Here is a 17,229-nt window from a genome sequence, read left to right as displayed (position 1 = left end):
TTAAAAGCTTTAAAGGTTACACAACTGGATAGCATTTATCTTTGCAAAGGGAAAGAATTTGTATAACATAATAAAGGAAAGAGAAAGCACCATGGCTGTGGGGGGGGGTGGGAATTGGGGGTATGAATTCTAGACCATTAAAAAAAAGTTCTTAAACTACTATGTCAGGAAATAACTGTATTTTTTGCCCTCATTTAGGCACACCATTTGTTTGATATGGTGGAAAGTATGCAGAGACTAAGCCACCAAAAACTTGGCACAGAAAACAAACTCAGTGTTTTCCAACATGAAATTCAAGTCTGTATTAAATATAATTATGTATGCTTCACACATTTTGAAATATATGTTTTAAGCTAAGAAACAAAGTGAACAAAAGAAAGTCCCTAAATATATTTTTTAAGTTATCCTTTGAGTATGGAAGAAACAGAACAACAGGTTAACATTAATATGCATTAAAATTTTTACTTTTAAAATACAATTAAACAGAATATAGACATAAAATATATGAATAAATATTTTACATATTTTAAGTCACTTAGCAAATTAGCAATGCTACTCTAAATTTTCAATGAAAGAATGTTAAGTAAGTCTTTTACTTATTTTATATAGGTAAATGAGTAAGTATCACAGAAGCAGAGTCCTGACAAGACTGATAGTTAATATTAAAGTCAGGTCAATATAAAGAAAAACATACTTTTAAAGACCATAATCAGTACGCACAATATAAAGAGTCCATATTTTCTTCCTGTTTCTCTTATATTTTAAAGAGAGCAAAATTAGTGTAGTATGTTGGAAGACAACCAGGTGTTCTCAAAGTGGCAAAGAAAGCTTTCCAGCTCTGAAGTTATGACCCGGACTTAGCTCCTCGGCAGGCTTATAAGATCCAAGAACCACTTTCCCCTAAATGGTCCTATACAGGAGAGTGATTAAGCTTAATATTCTACTAAGGCACTCCAAACATCCTGTCTATAAACAGAAATAAATTCCACCTGCTTCTCAAATGATGCTGGAAAATTTGATAAGTCTTAAAAAAGTATTCAAATAAAAGAAGAGGTATTTGGATTGGATAAAGTATGCTATTTTAAATAACAAGGATAGAATTTTTGTTAAGTCAGTGCTTCATGACTGTAATATATAAATTCAACAATCAAAAAATTCAAATCTGTTTCTACATCCCTTGGTTAATGTCAAAAAATACAATATATCCTCCTCATGGCTAAGGTTTTCACATTTTTCCTTGTTCTATCTAAAAACACTCCAGTTTCTGACCTACTTGTGCCTTTGTACCACATCTCCAACTTACTTATATATTAGATTCTTGCTCAAACTGGAAGGTGTTGAGAGCAATGTGAATATCTATTCTGTGGACTGATAGATTTGATATCTATGTCAATTTTGTATGTACAACAATATAAGGGCAAATCAAGACATTACTTATCCAGTTTATAAATGGATAAAGCTCTCTTTTCTGTTATTTCTCTGAGTTACATAACTATGGCACATATATTTCCAGAAAGGGAAAAGGGAAAGGGAGAAAAACCTCTCCACATTTGTAACCAGTAAGTACTCTAATAAAAAGTATTCTCCAGGGGGAAAAAAAGCTGTCTAAAATTGAGTTATCTATAGATTTCATTTATGCATGTAGTCCATAAGAATCCAATAAAGCAGGTGATCAAGCACTAATATGTATTAATTATGATATTAGGAAGGCAATGGTGTGTACCTTGTTAAGTTTTTCTAAAAGAATTTCAGGCATTTTCAGGTTACTATATACAGTACAACTCTATAATAACTTAATAAAATGTCTACTTATGTAGCAATGGCACCACATAATCAAAAAAGAACAGACACAAGAATAATGAGCAACAGCAAGTACAAAAACAAACCATACAGATGACTTACCATACCTACCTGTTTAATTTTGAATTGCGTGTTGGTGATTCTGCACCTCTTAAAAGTTGCCTGAAATACTTTAAAAAAATTATGATTAATCTATTTTATATTAAAACATGCTATTTTACCATACTACTTTCCACTTTAAAGAAAACAAAATTTAAATCAAGTGAAAACAACCATAGGCAAATAAGAGTAAGGATTATAATACTGCAAATGGAGATATTCAGGTGATTTGATTTCCACATGTCTGTAAATAATGTATGTAAAAGTAGAATGGAGTTTCTGCATCACCACAGTATTATAAACCCACTCAGGCATATGGCAAATCAGGTAGACCAATTTGGTCACAATCTACCTAATCAGATATATACAAATAAGGTTTTGGTATTGAGAATTTTTACAGTAAACTTCTAATCTCCGTTAATTTCTGTAGTGAAAGAGTATTCACTTTTTAAATTAATCATATTTTATTTCTCTGTTTAGTTTGTTATTTGAATCACTCAACTATTGATATCAAAGCCACTATGAAATTTTGAAGAAAAATCCTTAAACAAGATTAATATTTTGACTTACCTCATCACTGTGGCAGAACATAGGAGTAAACACATTCTCCAAGAGAGACAGTACATGTTCATATGCTTCAAAAAGACATCTCATAGTTTGAAGTTTAACAACATCTATATATGGGCCTTCAGCAACTATTAAAAAAAAAATTACATTGTAGAAATTGTTTATGAATACCATAAATACATTATATATTAGTTTAAAATAACAGTGAGAGAGGGGCGCCTGGGTGGCTCAGTCATTAAGTGTCTGCCTTCGGCTCAGGTCATGATCCCAGGGTCCTGGGATCGAGCCCCGCGTCGGGCTCCTTGCTCAGTGGGGGGCCTGCTTCTCCCTCTCCCTCTCCCACTCCCCCTGCTTGTGTTCCCTCTCTAGATATGTCTCTTTCTGTCAAATTAATTAATTAATTTAAAAAAAAAAAAAAAAAAAAAAACAGTGAGAGAGCATACAAACAGTCCTAAAACTTTGTTTTGCAGAAAAGCCACTTGTAAGGTATAAAAAGGATGAGGAATCAGAACCACCAAGCTACAATTCTGGCAAGTATTAGTTAGGTGAATTGTGAGTCAATTTCTTCATCAAAGCTTTCATCTTTTTAGTTAAATAGGAAAATGGCTACCTGTGCACCTCACACAGCTGTTGTAATAATAAACACTGAATACAGGAGAAAATTCTGAAAACATTAAAATTTGTAAAAGGGCTATATTCTCATCAATATCTTTGACTTACTTTTTTGAATCTCTTCTACAATAAAGGGATCAAATCGAATTTTGTCTATACTTTCATCCAAACAATATGTTTTATAAATCTTCTGCAATTCTTCATGAAGAGAAAGCATTTCATCATTTGATAACTCTGGTCGTAAAATTCTATCATTGAATTCCTCTAGCAAATTAGGAAAAAGAAAAAATGAATTATTTCAATATAAAATAATACAATATATAATATACTCTTCCCAGTCTTATTGTAATCAATATTAAAATCAACAATTACAATCTATTCATCATTTTAAGCTTTCTAAAAAAATTTAATTGGAAATAAAATTATTACCCAGATGAATGAGAAACTCAGTTAACCAAATATTTTATATGACAATATAAAATATGTAAATACTTGCACAGCAATACGAATTTCTAAAATTTAGAATAGTATATTTAAAGAACGTATTCGATTAATTGTTTATACCAAGGGGCTTTAATATTTTGAAATCCAATTCACTAAATAACAGTGAAACCTAAGGTTTTTTAAGTTCCAGTCAATGTTTTTATTTTTATTTTTTTAAGATTTTATTTATTTATTTGACAGAGACAGAGACAGCAAGAGCAGGAACACAAGCAGGCGGAGTGGAAGAGGAAGAAGGCTTCCCGCCGAGCAGGAAGCCCGATGTGGGGCTCGATCCCAGGACCCTGGGATCATGACCTGAGCCGAAGGCAGACGCTTAACGAATGAGCCACCCAGGCGCCCCACAGTCAATGTTTTTAAACAATATTTCCTTCTATCATGGAGACTATAGACTACTAATGGAGCTGGGTGTGTAAAGAAATTAATCTTTTTTTCTAAAATCACAGACGACAGCAGAACAGACAAAATATTAACTGCCTTTCCTTATTACAAGAGGTATTTACATGGAGTTCACCCCCTAATTTTTAATTATCCAACTGAAACATAAAGAGGAAATGAAATAGTTTTTAAAAAAGGAAAAGAACATGTATGATCTTGGGATAATAGCCAATTCATATAATTGGAGCCTTGAAGGGAAAGGAGGGAAAAAAAAACGAGGCAAAATATCTAAAGAGATAACAGACACGAATTTTCTTTCTTTCTTAGATTTTTAGAGAGGGAGAGGGAGAGAGAGTGTGAGTGGTGGGGGTGTGGGGGAGGATAGGGGGAGAAAAGAGAGAGAATCCCAAACAGGCTCCATGCTCAGAGTGGAGCCCAACACAGGGCTCAATCTCACGACTGAGAGATCTTGACCTGAGCCAAAACCAAGAGTCAGACGCTTAACCAACTGAGCCACCCAGGTGCCCCAACAGCCAAGAATTTTCAAAAGTGATGAAAGACACCAACCTACATATTCATGAATCTCAGTAAAATCCAAGCAGAACATATAAAAAGAAAACTACACAGTATAGTCAAATTTCTGAGAACCAAAAATTAAGAGAAAATTGTAAAACCAGCCAGGGAGAAAGGGGATATTATAAAAAGAGGTGCATACATAAGAATGGCAGGTAATTTCTCCTTAGGAGGAATAGTTATTGGGGCACCTGGGTGGCCCAGTCGGTTAAGTGTCCAAATCTTGATTTCTGCTCAGGTCATTATTTCAGGGTGTTAAAAGAAAAACCTGTCAATCTAAAATTCCATATTTGGTAAAAATAGCCTTCAAAATGAAGACAAAATAAACATCTTTTCAAAAAGACAAAAACTGATAGTCCAAGATGGCAGAGGAGTAGGAGACCTAAGTTTCGTCTCCTCCCAGGAATTCAGCTAGATCGCTATCAAATCATTCTGAACACCTGCAAACTCAACCTGAGATGTAAGAAAAGAATAACTGCGACTCTACATAAAGAAAGATGACCACTTTCTGCAAGAATGACAAGACGGAAAAACTCACCTCAAGAAAGAGAACAAGAGGCAGTACTAACTGCCAGGGACCTAATCAGTATGGATATAAGTAAGATGTTGGAACTAGAGTTCAGGATAATGATTAAAAAGATAATAGCTGGGCTTGAAAAAAAACAATGGAAGACACAAGAGAATCCCGTTCTGGAGAAATAAAAGAACTAAAATCTAATCAGGTAGAAATCAAAAAGGCTATTTATGAGGTACAATAAAAAATGGAGGCTCTAACTGCTAGGATAAATGAGGAAGCAGAGAGAGTTAGTGATATAAAAGACCAAATGATGGAGAATAAAGCAGCTGAGAAAAAGGGATAAACAACTACTACATCATGAGCAGAGAACTCGAGAGATAAGTGATGCCATAAAGCGAAACAATATTAGAATAATTGTGACCCCAGAGGAAGAGGAAAGAGAGAGAGGGGGGCAGAAGGTATTTGGAGCAAATTATAGCAGAGAACTTCCCTAATCTGGGAAAAGAAGCAGGCATTCAAGTCCAGGAGACAGAGAGAACCCTCCTCAAAATCAATAAAAATAGGTCACACTTCAACATAGAATAGTGAAGCTTGCAAATCTCAGAGACAAAGAGAAAATCCTGAAAGCAGCTCAGGGGGAAAAGAGGTCTGTAACCTATAGGTGTAGAAACATTAGACTGGCAACACACCTAACCACAGAGACCAAAAGACCAGAGAGCACTGGTATGACATATTCAGGTTGCTAAATGAGAAAAATATGCAGCCAAGAATACCTTGGCCAGCAAGGATGTCATTCAAACTAAAAGGAGAGATAAAAAGCTTCCAGGACAAATAGAAACTAAAAGAACTTGTGATCACTAAACCAGCCCTATAAGAAATATTAAAGGGGATCCTTTAAGTGAAGAGAGAGCCCAAAAGTAACATAGACCAAAAAGGAACAGAGATAATATACAGAAAGTGACTTTATAGGTAATACAAGGGCACTAAATTCATATCTTTCAATAGTTACTCTGACTGTATATGGGCTCAATGCTCCAATCAAAAGACACAGGGTATCAGACTGGATAAAAAAGCAAGACCCATCAAAATGCCGTCTCCAAGAGACTCATTTTAGACCCACAGATACCTCCAGATTGAAGGTGAAGGGGTGGAAAACCATTTATCATGGTAATGGACATCAAAAGAAAGCTAGGGTAGCAATCCTTATATCAGACAAACTTGATTTTAAACCAAAGATTTTAATAAAAGATGATGAAGGACACTATTATCATAATTAAAGGGTCTATCCAACAAGAATATCTAACAATTGTAAATATTTATACCCCTAACATGGGGCATAAATTATATAAAGCCACTAATAACAAAATTAGCACATTCATAATAATACAGTAAGTAGGGGACTTTAACATCCCCCTCACTGCAATGGACAGATCATCTAAGCAGATCAAAAAGGAAACAAGGGCTTTAAAGGACACACTGGACCAAATGGAGTTCACAGATACATTCAGAACATTCTATCATAAAGCAACAGAATACACATTCTTCTGGAGTGCACATGGAACATTCTCCAGAATAGATCACATACTGGGTCACAAATCAAGTCTCAACTAGTACCAAAAGACTGGGATCATTCCCTGCATATTTTCAGACCACAATGCTTTGAAACTTGAACTCAAGTTTCAAAGAGACTAAAGAGCATCCTACTAAAGAATGAATGGGTCGGGGCAACTGGGTGGCTCAGACAATTAAGTGTCTGCCTTTGGCTGGGGTCGTGATCCTGGGATCAAGCCCCACATCGGGTTCCCTGCTGAACAGGGAGCCTGCTTCTCCCTCTCCCTCTGCCTGCCGCTCTCCCTGCTTGTATTCTGTCAAAATAAATAAAATCTTAAAAAAAAAAAAATGAACTGGTCAACCAGAAAATTAAAGAAGAATTTTAAAAATTCATGGAGGGACACCTGTGTGGCTCAGTCAGATAAGCGTCTGCTTTCAGCTCAGGTCATGATACCAGGGTCCTGGGATTGAGCCCCGCGCTGGGCTTCCCTGCTCAGCAGGGAGCCTGTTTTTCCCTCTCCCTCTGCCCCTCCCCCTGCTTGTGCACGCACATGCTCTCTCTCCCAAATAAATAAATAAAATCTTTAAAAAAAATTCATTGAAACAAATGAAAATGACAAACAACTGGTCAAAACCTTTGGGATTCAGCAAAGGCGATCCTAAGAGGGAAGTACATAGCAATACAAGCCTTTCTCAAGAAACAAGAAAGATCTCAAATACACAACCTAACCTTACACCTAAAGGAGCTGGAGAAAGAACAGCAAATAAAGCCTAAACCCAGAAGAGAATTAATAAAGATGAGAGCAGAAATCAATGAAATAGAAACCAAAACAACAGTAGAACAGATCAACAAAACTAGGAGCTGGTTCATTGAAAGAATTAATAAGAATGACAAAACCCTGGCCAGAATTACCAAAAAGAAAACAGAAAGGACCCAAATAAATAAATTCATGAATGAAAGAGGAGAGATCACAACCAACACCAAAGAAATACAAACAATTATAAGAACATATTATGAACAACGATATGCCAACAAACCAGGCAATCAGGAAGAAACAGATGCATTCGTAGAGACATATAAACTACCAAAACTGAAACAGGAAGAAACAGAAAACATGAACAGACTCATAACCAGCAAGGAAATTGAAGCAATAATCAAAAATCTCTCAACAAACAAGAGTCCAGGGCCGCATGGCTTTCCAGGAGAATTCTACCAAAAATTTAAAGAAGAATTAATACCTATTCTTCTGAAGCTGTTTCAAAAAATAGAAATGGAAGGAAAACTTCCAAACTCTATGAGGCCAGCATTACCTTAATCCCAAAACCAAAGACCCCACAGAAAAGGAGAATTACAGACCAATATCCTGATGAATATGGATGCAATAATTCCTACCAAGATAACAGCCAATAGAATCCAACAGTACAATAAAAGGATTATTCACCATCTAAGTGGGATTTATTCCTGGGCTGCAAGGTTGGTTCAACATCCACAAGTCAATCAACGTGATACGCTACTTTAATAAAAGAAAGGACAAGAACCACATGATCTTCTCAACAGATGCAGAAAAAGCATTTGACAAAGTACAGCATCCTTTCTTGATTAAAACTCTTCATAGTGTAGGGATAGAGGGAACATACCTCAATATCATAAAAACCATCGACCAAAAGCCCACAGCAAATATCATTCTCAATGGGGAAAAACTGAGAGCTTTTCCCTTAAGGTCAGGAACACAGCAGGGATGTCCACTCTCACGACTGCTATTCAACATAGTACTAGAGGTCCTAGCCTCAGCAATCAGACAACAAAAAGAAAAGGAATCCAAATCAGCAAAGAAGTCAAACTCTCACTCTTAGCAGATGACATGATACTCTATGTGGAAAACTCAAAAGACTCCACCCCAAAATTGCTAGAACTCATACAGGAATTCAGTAAAGTGGCAGGATATAAAATCAATGCACAGAGGGGCGCCTGGGTGGCTCAGTCGTTAAACGTCTTGCCTTCAACTCAGGTCATGATCCCAGGGTCCTGGGATCGAGCCCCACATCAGGCTCCCTGCTCTGCAGGAAGCCTGTTCTCCCTCTCCCACTCCCCCTGTTTGTGTCCCCTCTCTTGCCGTGTCTCTCTCTGTCAAAAAATAAATAAAATCTTAAAAAAAAAAAAAAAATCAATGCACAGAAATCAGCTGCATTTCTATACACTAACAATGAAACAGAAAAAAGAGAAATTAAGGAGTAGATCCCATCTACAATTGCACCCAAAACCATAAGATACCTAGGAATAAACCTAACCAAAGAGGTAAAGGATATATACTCTAAAAACTACAGAACACTTATGAAAGAAATTGAGGAAGACACAAAATGGAAAAACATTCCATGCTCATGGATTGGAAGAATATTGTGAACATGTCTATGCTACCTAGAGCAATCTACACATTTATGCAATCCCTATCAAAATACCATCAACTTTTTTCAAAGAAATGGAACAAATAATCCTAAGATTTGTATGGAACCAGAAAAGACCCCAAATAGCCAAAGAAATATTGAAAAAGAAAACCAAAGCCGGTGGCATCACAATCCCGGACTTCAAGCTCTATTAGAAAGCTGTAATCATCAAGACAATATGGTACTGGCATAAAAATAGATACACAGATCAATGGAACAGAATAGAGAACCCAGAAATGGACCCTAAACTCTATGGTCAACTAATCTTTGACAAAGCAGGAAAGAATGTCCAATGGAAAAAAGACAGTCTCTTCAACAAATGGTGTTGGGAAAATTGGATAGCCACATGCAGAAGAATGAAACTGGACCATTTCCTTACACCACACACAAAAATAGACTCAAAATGAATGATGAAAGCCCTAAATGTGAGATGTGAATTCATCAAAATTCTAGAAGAGAATACAGGCAGCAACCTCTGTGAGCTCGGCCGCAGCAACTTCTTGCTAGACACGTCTCCAAAGGCAAGGGAAATAAAGGCAGAAATGAACTATTGGGACTTTATCAAGATAAAAAGCTTCTGCACAGCAAAGGAAATAGTTGAGAAAACCAAAAGACAACTGACACAATGAGAGTAGATATTTGCAAATGTCTTATCAGATGAAGGGCTAGTATCTTAAATCTATAAAGAACATATCAAACTCAATACCCAAAGAACAAATAATCCAATCAAGAAATGGGCAGAAGACATGAAAGACATTTTTCCAATGAAGACATACAAATGTTGCCAACAGACAACATGAAAAATTGCTCAATATCACTTGGTATCAGGGAAATACAAATCAAAACCACAATGAGATACCACCTCACATCAATCAGAATGGCGAAAATTAAGTCAGGAAATGACAGATGATGGGGAGGATCCCAAGAAGGGGGAACCCTCTTACACTGTTGGTGGGAATGCAAGCTGGTGCAGCCACTCTGGAAAACAGTATGGAGGTCCCTCAGAAAGTTAAATGGAACTACCCTATGACCCAGCAATTGCAGAACTAGGGATTTACCCCAAATATACAAATGTAGTGATCTGAAGGGGCACCTGCACCCCAATGATTATAGCAGCAATTTCCACAATAGCCAAACTATGGAAAGAGCCCAGATGTCCATTGACAGATGAATGGATAAAGAAGATGTGCTACATATATATATAATGGAATACTACTCAGCCATCAAAAAAATGAAATCTTGCCATTTGCAATGACATGGATGGAACTAGAGGGTATTATGCTAAGTGAAATACGTCAACCAGAGAAAGACAATTATCATATGATCTCACTCATATGTGGAATTTAAGAAACAAAACAGAGGATCATAGGGGAAGAGAGGGAAAAATGAAACAAGACGAAATCAGAGAGGGCGACAAACCGTAAGAGACTCTTAAATATAGGAAACAAACTGAGGGTTGCTGGAGGGGAGGTGGGTAGGGAGATGGGGTAACTGGGTGAGGGACATTAAGCAGGGCATGTGATGTAATGAGCACTGGGTATTATATAAGACTGATAAATCACTGACCTCTACCTCTGAAACCAATAATATATTATATGTTAATTAATTAAATTTAAATTAACAAAAAAAGACAAAAACTAAGAGAATTTACCTCCATCAGATTGGTACTATAATAAATGTAAAAAAATATTTCTTTCAGCACATGGGAAATGATAACAGAAACCTGGTTCTTCAGAATGAAATAAAAAGTCCCAGGAAGGTAACTATACCAATAACTTAAGGGCCGGAAAAGGGGGGGGTGTGGAAGGTTTGAAAAAGAAATACCAAAGTATTGTAGAGTTTATATCCTACACAGAATTAAAATATGTTAACAGCACATCAGGCAGAAGGGGGTAACTGGAAGTACACTGAATTTCTTACAGTGTTCCTGAAGCAGTGAAATATTTTTAAATGAAGACTGTGATAAAAACTGACAGTGTAATCTCAGAGCAACCACTAAAACAAGAAGAGCGAACAGAAGAGACATAAATAAAAAGTCAATAGAAGAGACAAAATGGAATACTAAAGAATCCCCAAGTAACCAAAGAAAGGCAGGAAAGGAGTAAAAGAATAAAAAATAGATGGAACAAATACAAAACAAATACCAAGATCAAAGACCTAACAATAAACATACAATAATTACATTAAGTGTAAAGGTACACTACATGCCCCAACTAAAAAGCAAAGATTACCAAACTAGTTTATTAAAAAGATTCAACTCTAGGGGTGCCTGGGTGGCTCAGATGGTTAAGCATCTGCCTTCAGCTCAGGTCATGATCTCAGGGTCCTGGGATTGTGCCCTGCATCAGGCTCCCTGCTCAGCGGTAAGCCTGCTTCTCCCTCTCCCTCTACTGCTCCCCCTGCTTGTACTCTCTCACTCTCTCTGTTGAATAAATAAATAAAATATTTAAAAAAAAGACAGCGTAGCTATATTAATCTCAAACCAAGCAGACTTAAAGACAGAGAATTACCAGAGATAAAGAGCATTTTAAAATGATAAAAGGACAAATTCATCATGAACACATGACAATCCTAAATGTGTCTACACCTAATAAAGTTCAAAATACATGGAAAACATTACAAAACTAAAGATACAAACAGCAAATCCATGAAGAAATCAGAAAGAATACAGAATATTTTTAGACAATCCATCAACTTAACCTAACTGACATTTATAAAACACTACCCAACACAACAAAACAGAATTTCTTCTCACATGCACAGGAAACATTCATTAAGACACACCATATGTATGAGCCATAAACAAGGTTCAATAAATTTCAAAAGACTAAAATCACACAAGAGTATGTTGTCTGATCAGAACAGTATTTTTTAAAAGATTTATTTGTTTGTTTGTTTGTTTGGGAGAAAGAGAGCACACGCACGCTTAAGTTGGGGGGCAGGGGAGGCAGAGGGCAAGGGGGAGAGAATCCTTAAGCAGACTCCCCGCTGAGCACGGAGCCCCATGCAGGGTTCAATCCCTGGGCCCTGAGATCATGACCGGAGCCAAAATCAAGAGTCAGATCCTTAACCAACTGAGCCACCCAGGTGCACTGATGAGAACAGTATTAGATTAGAAAACCATCACAGTAAGAGATCTTAAAATCAAATGTTGGTAAATTTAAGTCAAAAAATAAACCAGAGGGAAATTTAAAAATATTTAAAACTTAACTACAATAAAAACACCACATATTTGGGGCACCTGGCTGGTTTAGTCAGTAGAGCATACAACCTTTGATCTCAGGGTCATGAGTTGAAGTCCCACGTTGGGTGTAGAGCTTACTTAAAAAACAAAACAAAACAAAAAAACAAAACACCACAGGGGTGTCTGGGTGGCTCAGTCAGTTATGTATCTGACTCTTGATTTCAACTCAGGTCTTGATCTCAGGCTCATGAGATCAAGCCCCGCATCAGGCTCCCTGCTCCGCGGGGAACCTGCTTCTCCCTCTCCCGCTGCCTGCCGCTCCTCCTGCTTGTGCTCTCTCTCTGTGTCAAATAGGTAAAATCTTAAAAAAAAAAAAAAAAAAAATCCAAAAAGTTTAGAATTTAGCTATAGCAATTCATACAGAAAAATTTATAATTTTAAAAAAAAGCCTCTATCCAAAAAGAAGACAGGAATAAAATTAAGAAACCGGAAAAAGAAATGCAAACTAAACTCAAGGTAAGTAGAAGTAATAAAAATAAAAGTGGAAAATTGGCATATCAAAAACATTAATAGATTTGATAAAACCCCTAGCAATACAGATTAGAAAAAAGAAAATACAAATTACCAATCGAGAGGACATCACTATAGCTCCACAATAAGGGAACAATGGAAATAACTTGGTGACAATAAAATAGGTTACTGAGATGCATTAAAAGCATTCAAAAAAATTTAATATCAATTAATGATTTAAAAAAAAAAACTCTCAGCAAACCAGGAAGAGAAGGATACCTTCTCAATCTGATCAAGGATATCTACCAAAAAAAACAAAAACAAAAACAAAAAAAACAAACCAGACTAGTACCATACTTAATGGTACAACACTAAGTAATATCCCCCTAAGAACAGGAACGAAGCAAGGATGTCAACTTTTACTGCTTCAATTCAACATAATAGTAAAGGTCCTAGCCGTTGCAATAGGCAATAAAAAGAAATAAAAGGCATAAACACTATAAAGGAAAAAGTAAAACTATATTTGCAAATGACATAATTATGTACGTAGAAAGTCTTAAGGAAATGTACAAAAAAGCTACCAGAACTAATAAGTGAATGTAGCCATGGCACAGGATACAAAGTCAATATGCAAAAAATCAATTCTATTTCTGTTTATTAGCCACAATTTAAAAATTATTTTAAATACCACATGCAAATACCTCCAAAAACATAAAGACCTACAGTGAAAACTATGAAATGCTACAGAAATGAATGGAAAAATATTCCATGTTCATACACCAGAAACCCAAATACTGTTGAGATGGCATTACTCCCTGAGTTGATCTATACTACAGATTTAATGCAATTCCAATCAAAAATCTCCGAAGTAGGCTAGGCTTTGTGCGTGTGTGTGCGTGTGTGTGTGTGTATGTGTATCCATGAGCATGTGTGTGCATGTGTGTGTGGAAATAGGCAATCTGATTCTAAAATATATCCATATACATGCAAAAGACCTAGGATAGCCAACACAACTTGAAAAAACAAAGAAATAAGAGGCCTTACGCCACCTGATTTCAAGACATACTATATAGTCATAATAATCAAGACTACGATATTAGGCATAAAATCAGACATGAATCAGTGGAAATAAAGAGAATCCAAAACACATATACATGGTCAAATCATTTAACGAAGATGCCAAAGCAACTCAAGATGGGGAAAAAAAAATGTCTCCTCAAAAAATGGGTATCAGAAAAACCAGATATCCATATCCAATGGAGGGAAAAAATGAAGCTCCAACCCCTAACTAATACCAATACAAAATATTTCAAGATCACAAACCTACATGTAAAATATAAAACTATAATGCATCCAGAGAAAAACAATCAAATATCACCTTGACTTAGGGTAACAAAGACTTCCTATGGAAGTCTCTGAAAGCATTAACCATAAAATAGAAATACTGAGTATCATCAAAATTTCAAAATTCTACTCATCAAAAGATACTATTCAGAAAATGAAAAGACAAGCCAGTCTGGAAGAAAACATTCTTAATACTTATTTCTGACAAAAGAGTTGCATCTAAAATATATAAAGAACTCCTATAATTTAATGAAAAAAGAAAAACAATTCAGTAAAAAATGGGCAGATTAAACACTTCCATGTACAAAGATATTTGAATGGCCAATAAGCATATTATAAAATGTTCAACACCAACCATTAGAGAAATGCTAATTAAAAGCACAATAACATACCACCACACACCCACTAAAATGGCTAAAATTAAAAAGATAAATAAACACCACCAAATTTTGGTAAAGGTATGGAGCAACCAAAATTCTCACACATTTGCTAGGGAGAGTAAAACAGTACAACCACTTTGGAAAACAATTTAGCAGTTTCTCATAAAACAAAATATGTACCTACCCTGTGACCCAGTAATTCTACTTCCAGTTATTAAACATATGCCCAACAGAAAAAGCCTTATACAAGAATGTGCACAGCAATTTTATTCATAATAGCCCAAAAGTGAAAGCAGTCCAGATATATCCATCCACAAGGAGAATGAATTAAAAAAAAAACACACAGTACACTCATTCAAAAGAATACTACTTAACAAAAAAAAAAAGCAAACTATTCCTCTACACAACACAAACCAATCTTAAAAAGCATTATCCTGAATCAATGAAGCCAGGAATAAAAGAGTACATACCATATACTCCATTTATATAAGGAAACTGTATAGGCAAAACTAATCTGTGGTGAGAGAAACGAGACCTGTAATTGCTTTGGCAGGAGTGGGAGTGTTTGGGAAGGGCCCTAACTTACTGGGGTGATGGAAATGTTCTATATCTTGATAAAAGTGTAAGTTACACAGATGTCTAGATTTGTCAAACCTGATCAAACTGTGCATTTAGGTTCTGTGAATTTCACTGTGTAAATTATATCTCAATTTTTTTAAGTTATATTTTAAAAAGAAGTTGAAGTCAATTATAAATTATGTTCCAATCTGGAAAGAAGTGCACACTTAAGAGACAACTCAAAGGTGATATTAAAGTAACTAGTAAAATGAAATTTAGAACAATGATATATGACAACTACAAAATCAGATCTGATCTAAACATTCAAATGTATTTAAAACACAAAATAAATAAATTAAAAAGTGTAAAAATGACTTTGGTAAAGTGCACAGGTAAGCCTCACCCACAGTCAGACATATTTGCAATACATGCACCGCTCCTTCTTGTTTCAGAAAGTTCATAAAACGAAACAAGAGATCTTGCTGCTCTCTGATTTGCTTCAATTCTAACTTCAGCACCTTGATACAATATGGGAGAAGAGTAAGTTAAGGCCATATAAACACATGATAAAATTGTTTATATCAAAAATAATATACATTATTGCTAAAAATACTTACAGACGGCTTTTTATTTCTAGGTTCTGCAAATTTCTGCAAGAATGGAACCAAGGGGGAAGGCAGTTCAGTTGCTTTTTCAGGCTTTAAAAAAGAGAATTTATTAATTCAATAAAAGTGCGATGTGCTTTGACAGATATGAATCAAAATTCATACTTAATACTCAATACTCACTGGACTGTCATCTATGAAGATGATAAGCAAATGATTCACAGTATCCTAATGGAAAATAATACACATGGGTCAAAATAATTCCATTACTATATTTTTTTTTTTTTTTTAAGATTTTATTTATTTATTTGACAGAGACACAGAGAGAGAGGGAACACAAGCAGGCGGAGTAGGAGAGGGAGAAGCAGGCCTCCCGTGGACTAGGCAGCCCAATGCGGGGCTCGATCCCAGGACCCTGGGATCATGACCTGAGCTGAAGGCAGACACTTAACGACTGAGCCACCCAGGCGCCCCCCCATTACTATATTCTGCCTAAAATTCTCAAAGCATTTTTCATATTGTGAAAGTTTCTAGAAAAATGAAGAAGCAAATGGAACAGTGGCAAAGCATTTGCACATATGTAACACAGAGGGACTTTAAAAAGTCTGCGATGCAGGGGGTGCCTGGGTGCCTCAGTCGGTCGAGCATCTGACTCTTGGTTTTGGCTCAGGTCATGATCTCAGGGTTGTGGTACTGAGCCCCAAGTTGGGCTCCACACTCAGCAGGGAGTCTGCTTGGGATTCTCTCTCCCTCTTCCTCCGCCCCTGCCCCAGCTCATGCTCACACACTCTCTCAAATAAATAAATACTTTTTTAAAAAATGTGATGCAGGGTCTCACTTTTTGGAAAGTGGGCAAAGAAAAGTTATTCTGACTTCAGCATTTAAAGTGTTTATAAATTATTCCTGTTTCTTCAAAATCTTATTGGTTCAAAAGTAAAAGTAATTCAAGTTTCCATCAATGGATGCATAAATAGCAAAATGTGGTATATATCTACAATGGAATATTATACAGTCTTGATAAGGAACAAAATTCTAATATATGCTACAATGTGGATGAATCTTGGGGACATTATGCTAAGGGAAATAAGGCAGTCACAAAAAGACAAATAATGCATGGACCCACTTATAGGAGGTACCAGAGTAGTCAAATTCATAGAGACAGAAGTATGTTGGTGGCTGCCAGGGGACTAGAGGAAAGAAGAATGGAGAATTATTAATGGGTACAGAATTTCAGTTTTGTAAGGTGAAAGAATTCTAGAGACACGTAGTAGTGATGGTTGCTCAACAATGAATGTACTTAATACCACTGAACTGTATATATAAAAACATTTAAGATGATAAACTTTGTTATATGTATTTTACCACAAATTAAAAGCACTTTTTGAGCCTTACTGGATCAGCTAGGAAATCCAAAGAAGGAAGGAACACTGAACCGGAAAGGATCTCTCTTAAAAGTAAGGTCAGGGATCTGGAAAAACAATATTGCACATATTTAGTGATTTACATCAGTTCTTACCTGGAGATCTTGTTAAAATGCAGACTATGATTCAGTAGGTATGCCCCAAGATTCTGTATTTCTAAAAAGCTCCCAAGTAATGTTCATGCTAG

General features: G+C 35.9%; 1 protein-coding gene across 6 annotated transcripts in view; it reads right to left on the bottom strand.

Annotated features, from left to right (window-relative positions):
• Positions 1 to 17,229, bottom strand: part of SNX14 (sorting nexin 14) — an 89,290-nt gene that overhangs the window by 28,913 nt on the left and 43,148 nt on the right. For all 6 annotated transcript variants that reach the window (XM_032409331.1, XM_032409334.1, XM_032409333.1 and 3 more), the window contains exons 9-15: positions 17,014 to 17,089; positions 15,805 to 15,849; positions 15,634 to 15,714; positions 15,420 to 15,534; positions 3,187 to 3,342; positions 2,470 to 2,594; positions 1,912 to 1,970 (exon numbers count right to left, since the gene is read on the bottom strand). In XM_032409331.1, coding sequence (XP_032265222.1) covers positions 1,912 to 1,970; positions 2,470 to 2,594; positions 3,187 to 3,342; positions 15,420 to 15,534; positions 15,634 to 15,714; positions 15,805 to 15,849; positions 17,014 to 17,089 — 657 coding nt within the window. The remainder of the gene's footprint in view (positions 1 to 1,911; positions 1,971 to 2,469; positions 2,595 to 3,186; positions 3,343 to 15,419; positions 15,535 to 15,633; positions 15,715 to 15,804; positions 15,850 to 17,013; positions 17,090 to 17,229) is intronic.

Source organism: Phoca vitulina, unplaced genomic scaffold, assembly GCF_004348235.1.
Source record: "Phoca vitulina isolate PV1807 unplaced genomic scaffold, GSC_HSeal_1.0 scaffold11, whole genome shotgun sequence".
NCBI classification, from domain to species: Eukaryota; Metazoa; Chordata; class Mammalia; order Carnivora; family Phocidae; genus Phoca; species Phoca vitulina.
The sequence above is the reverse complement of the archived record's forward strand: the minus strand, read 5'-3'. Positions and strand labels throughout refer to the sequence as shown.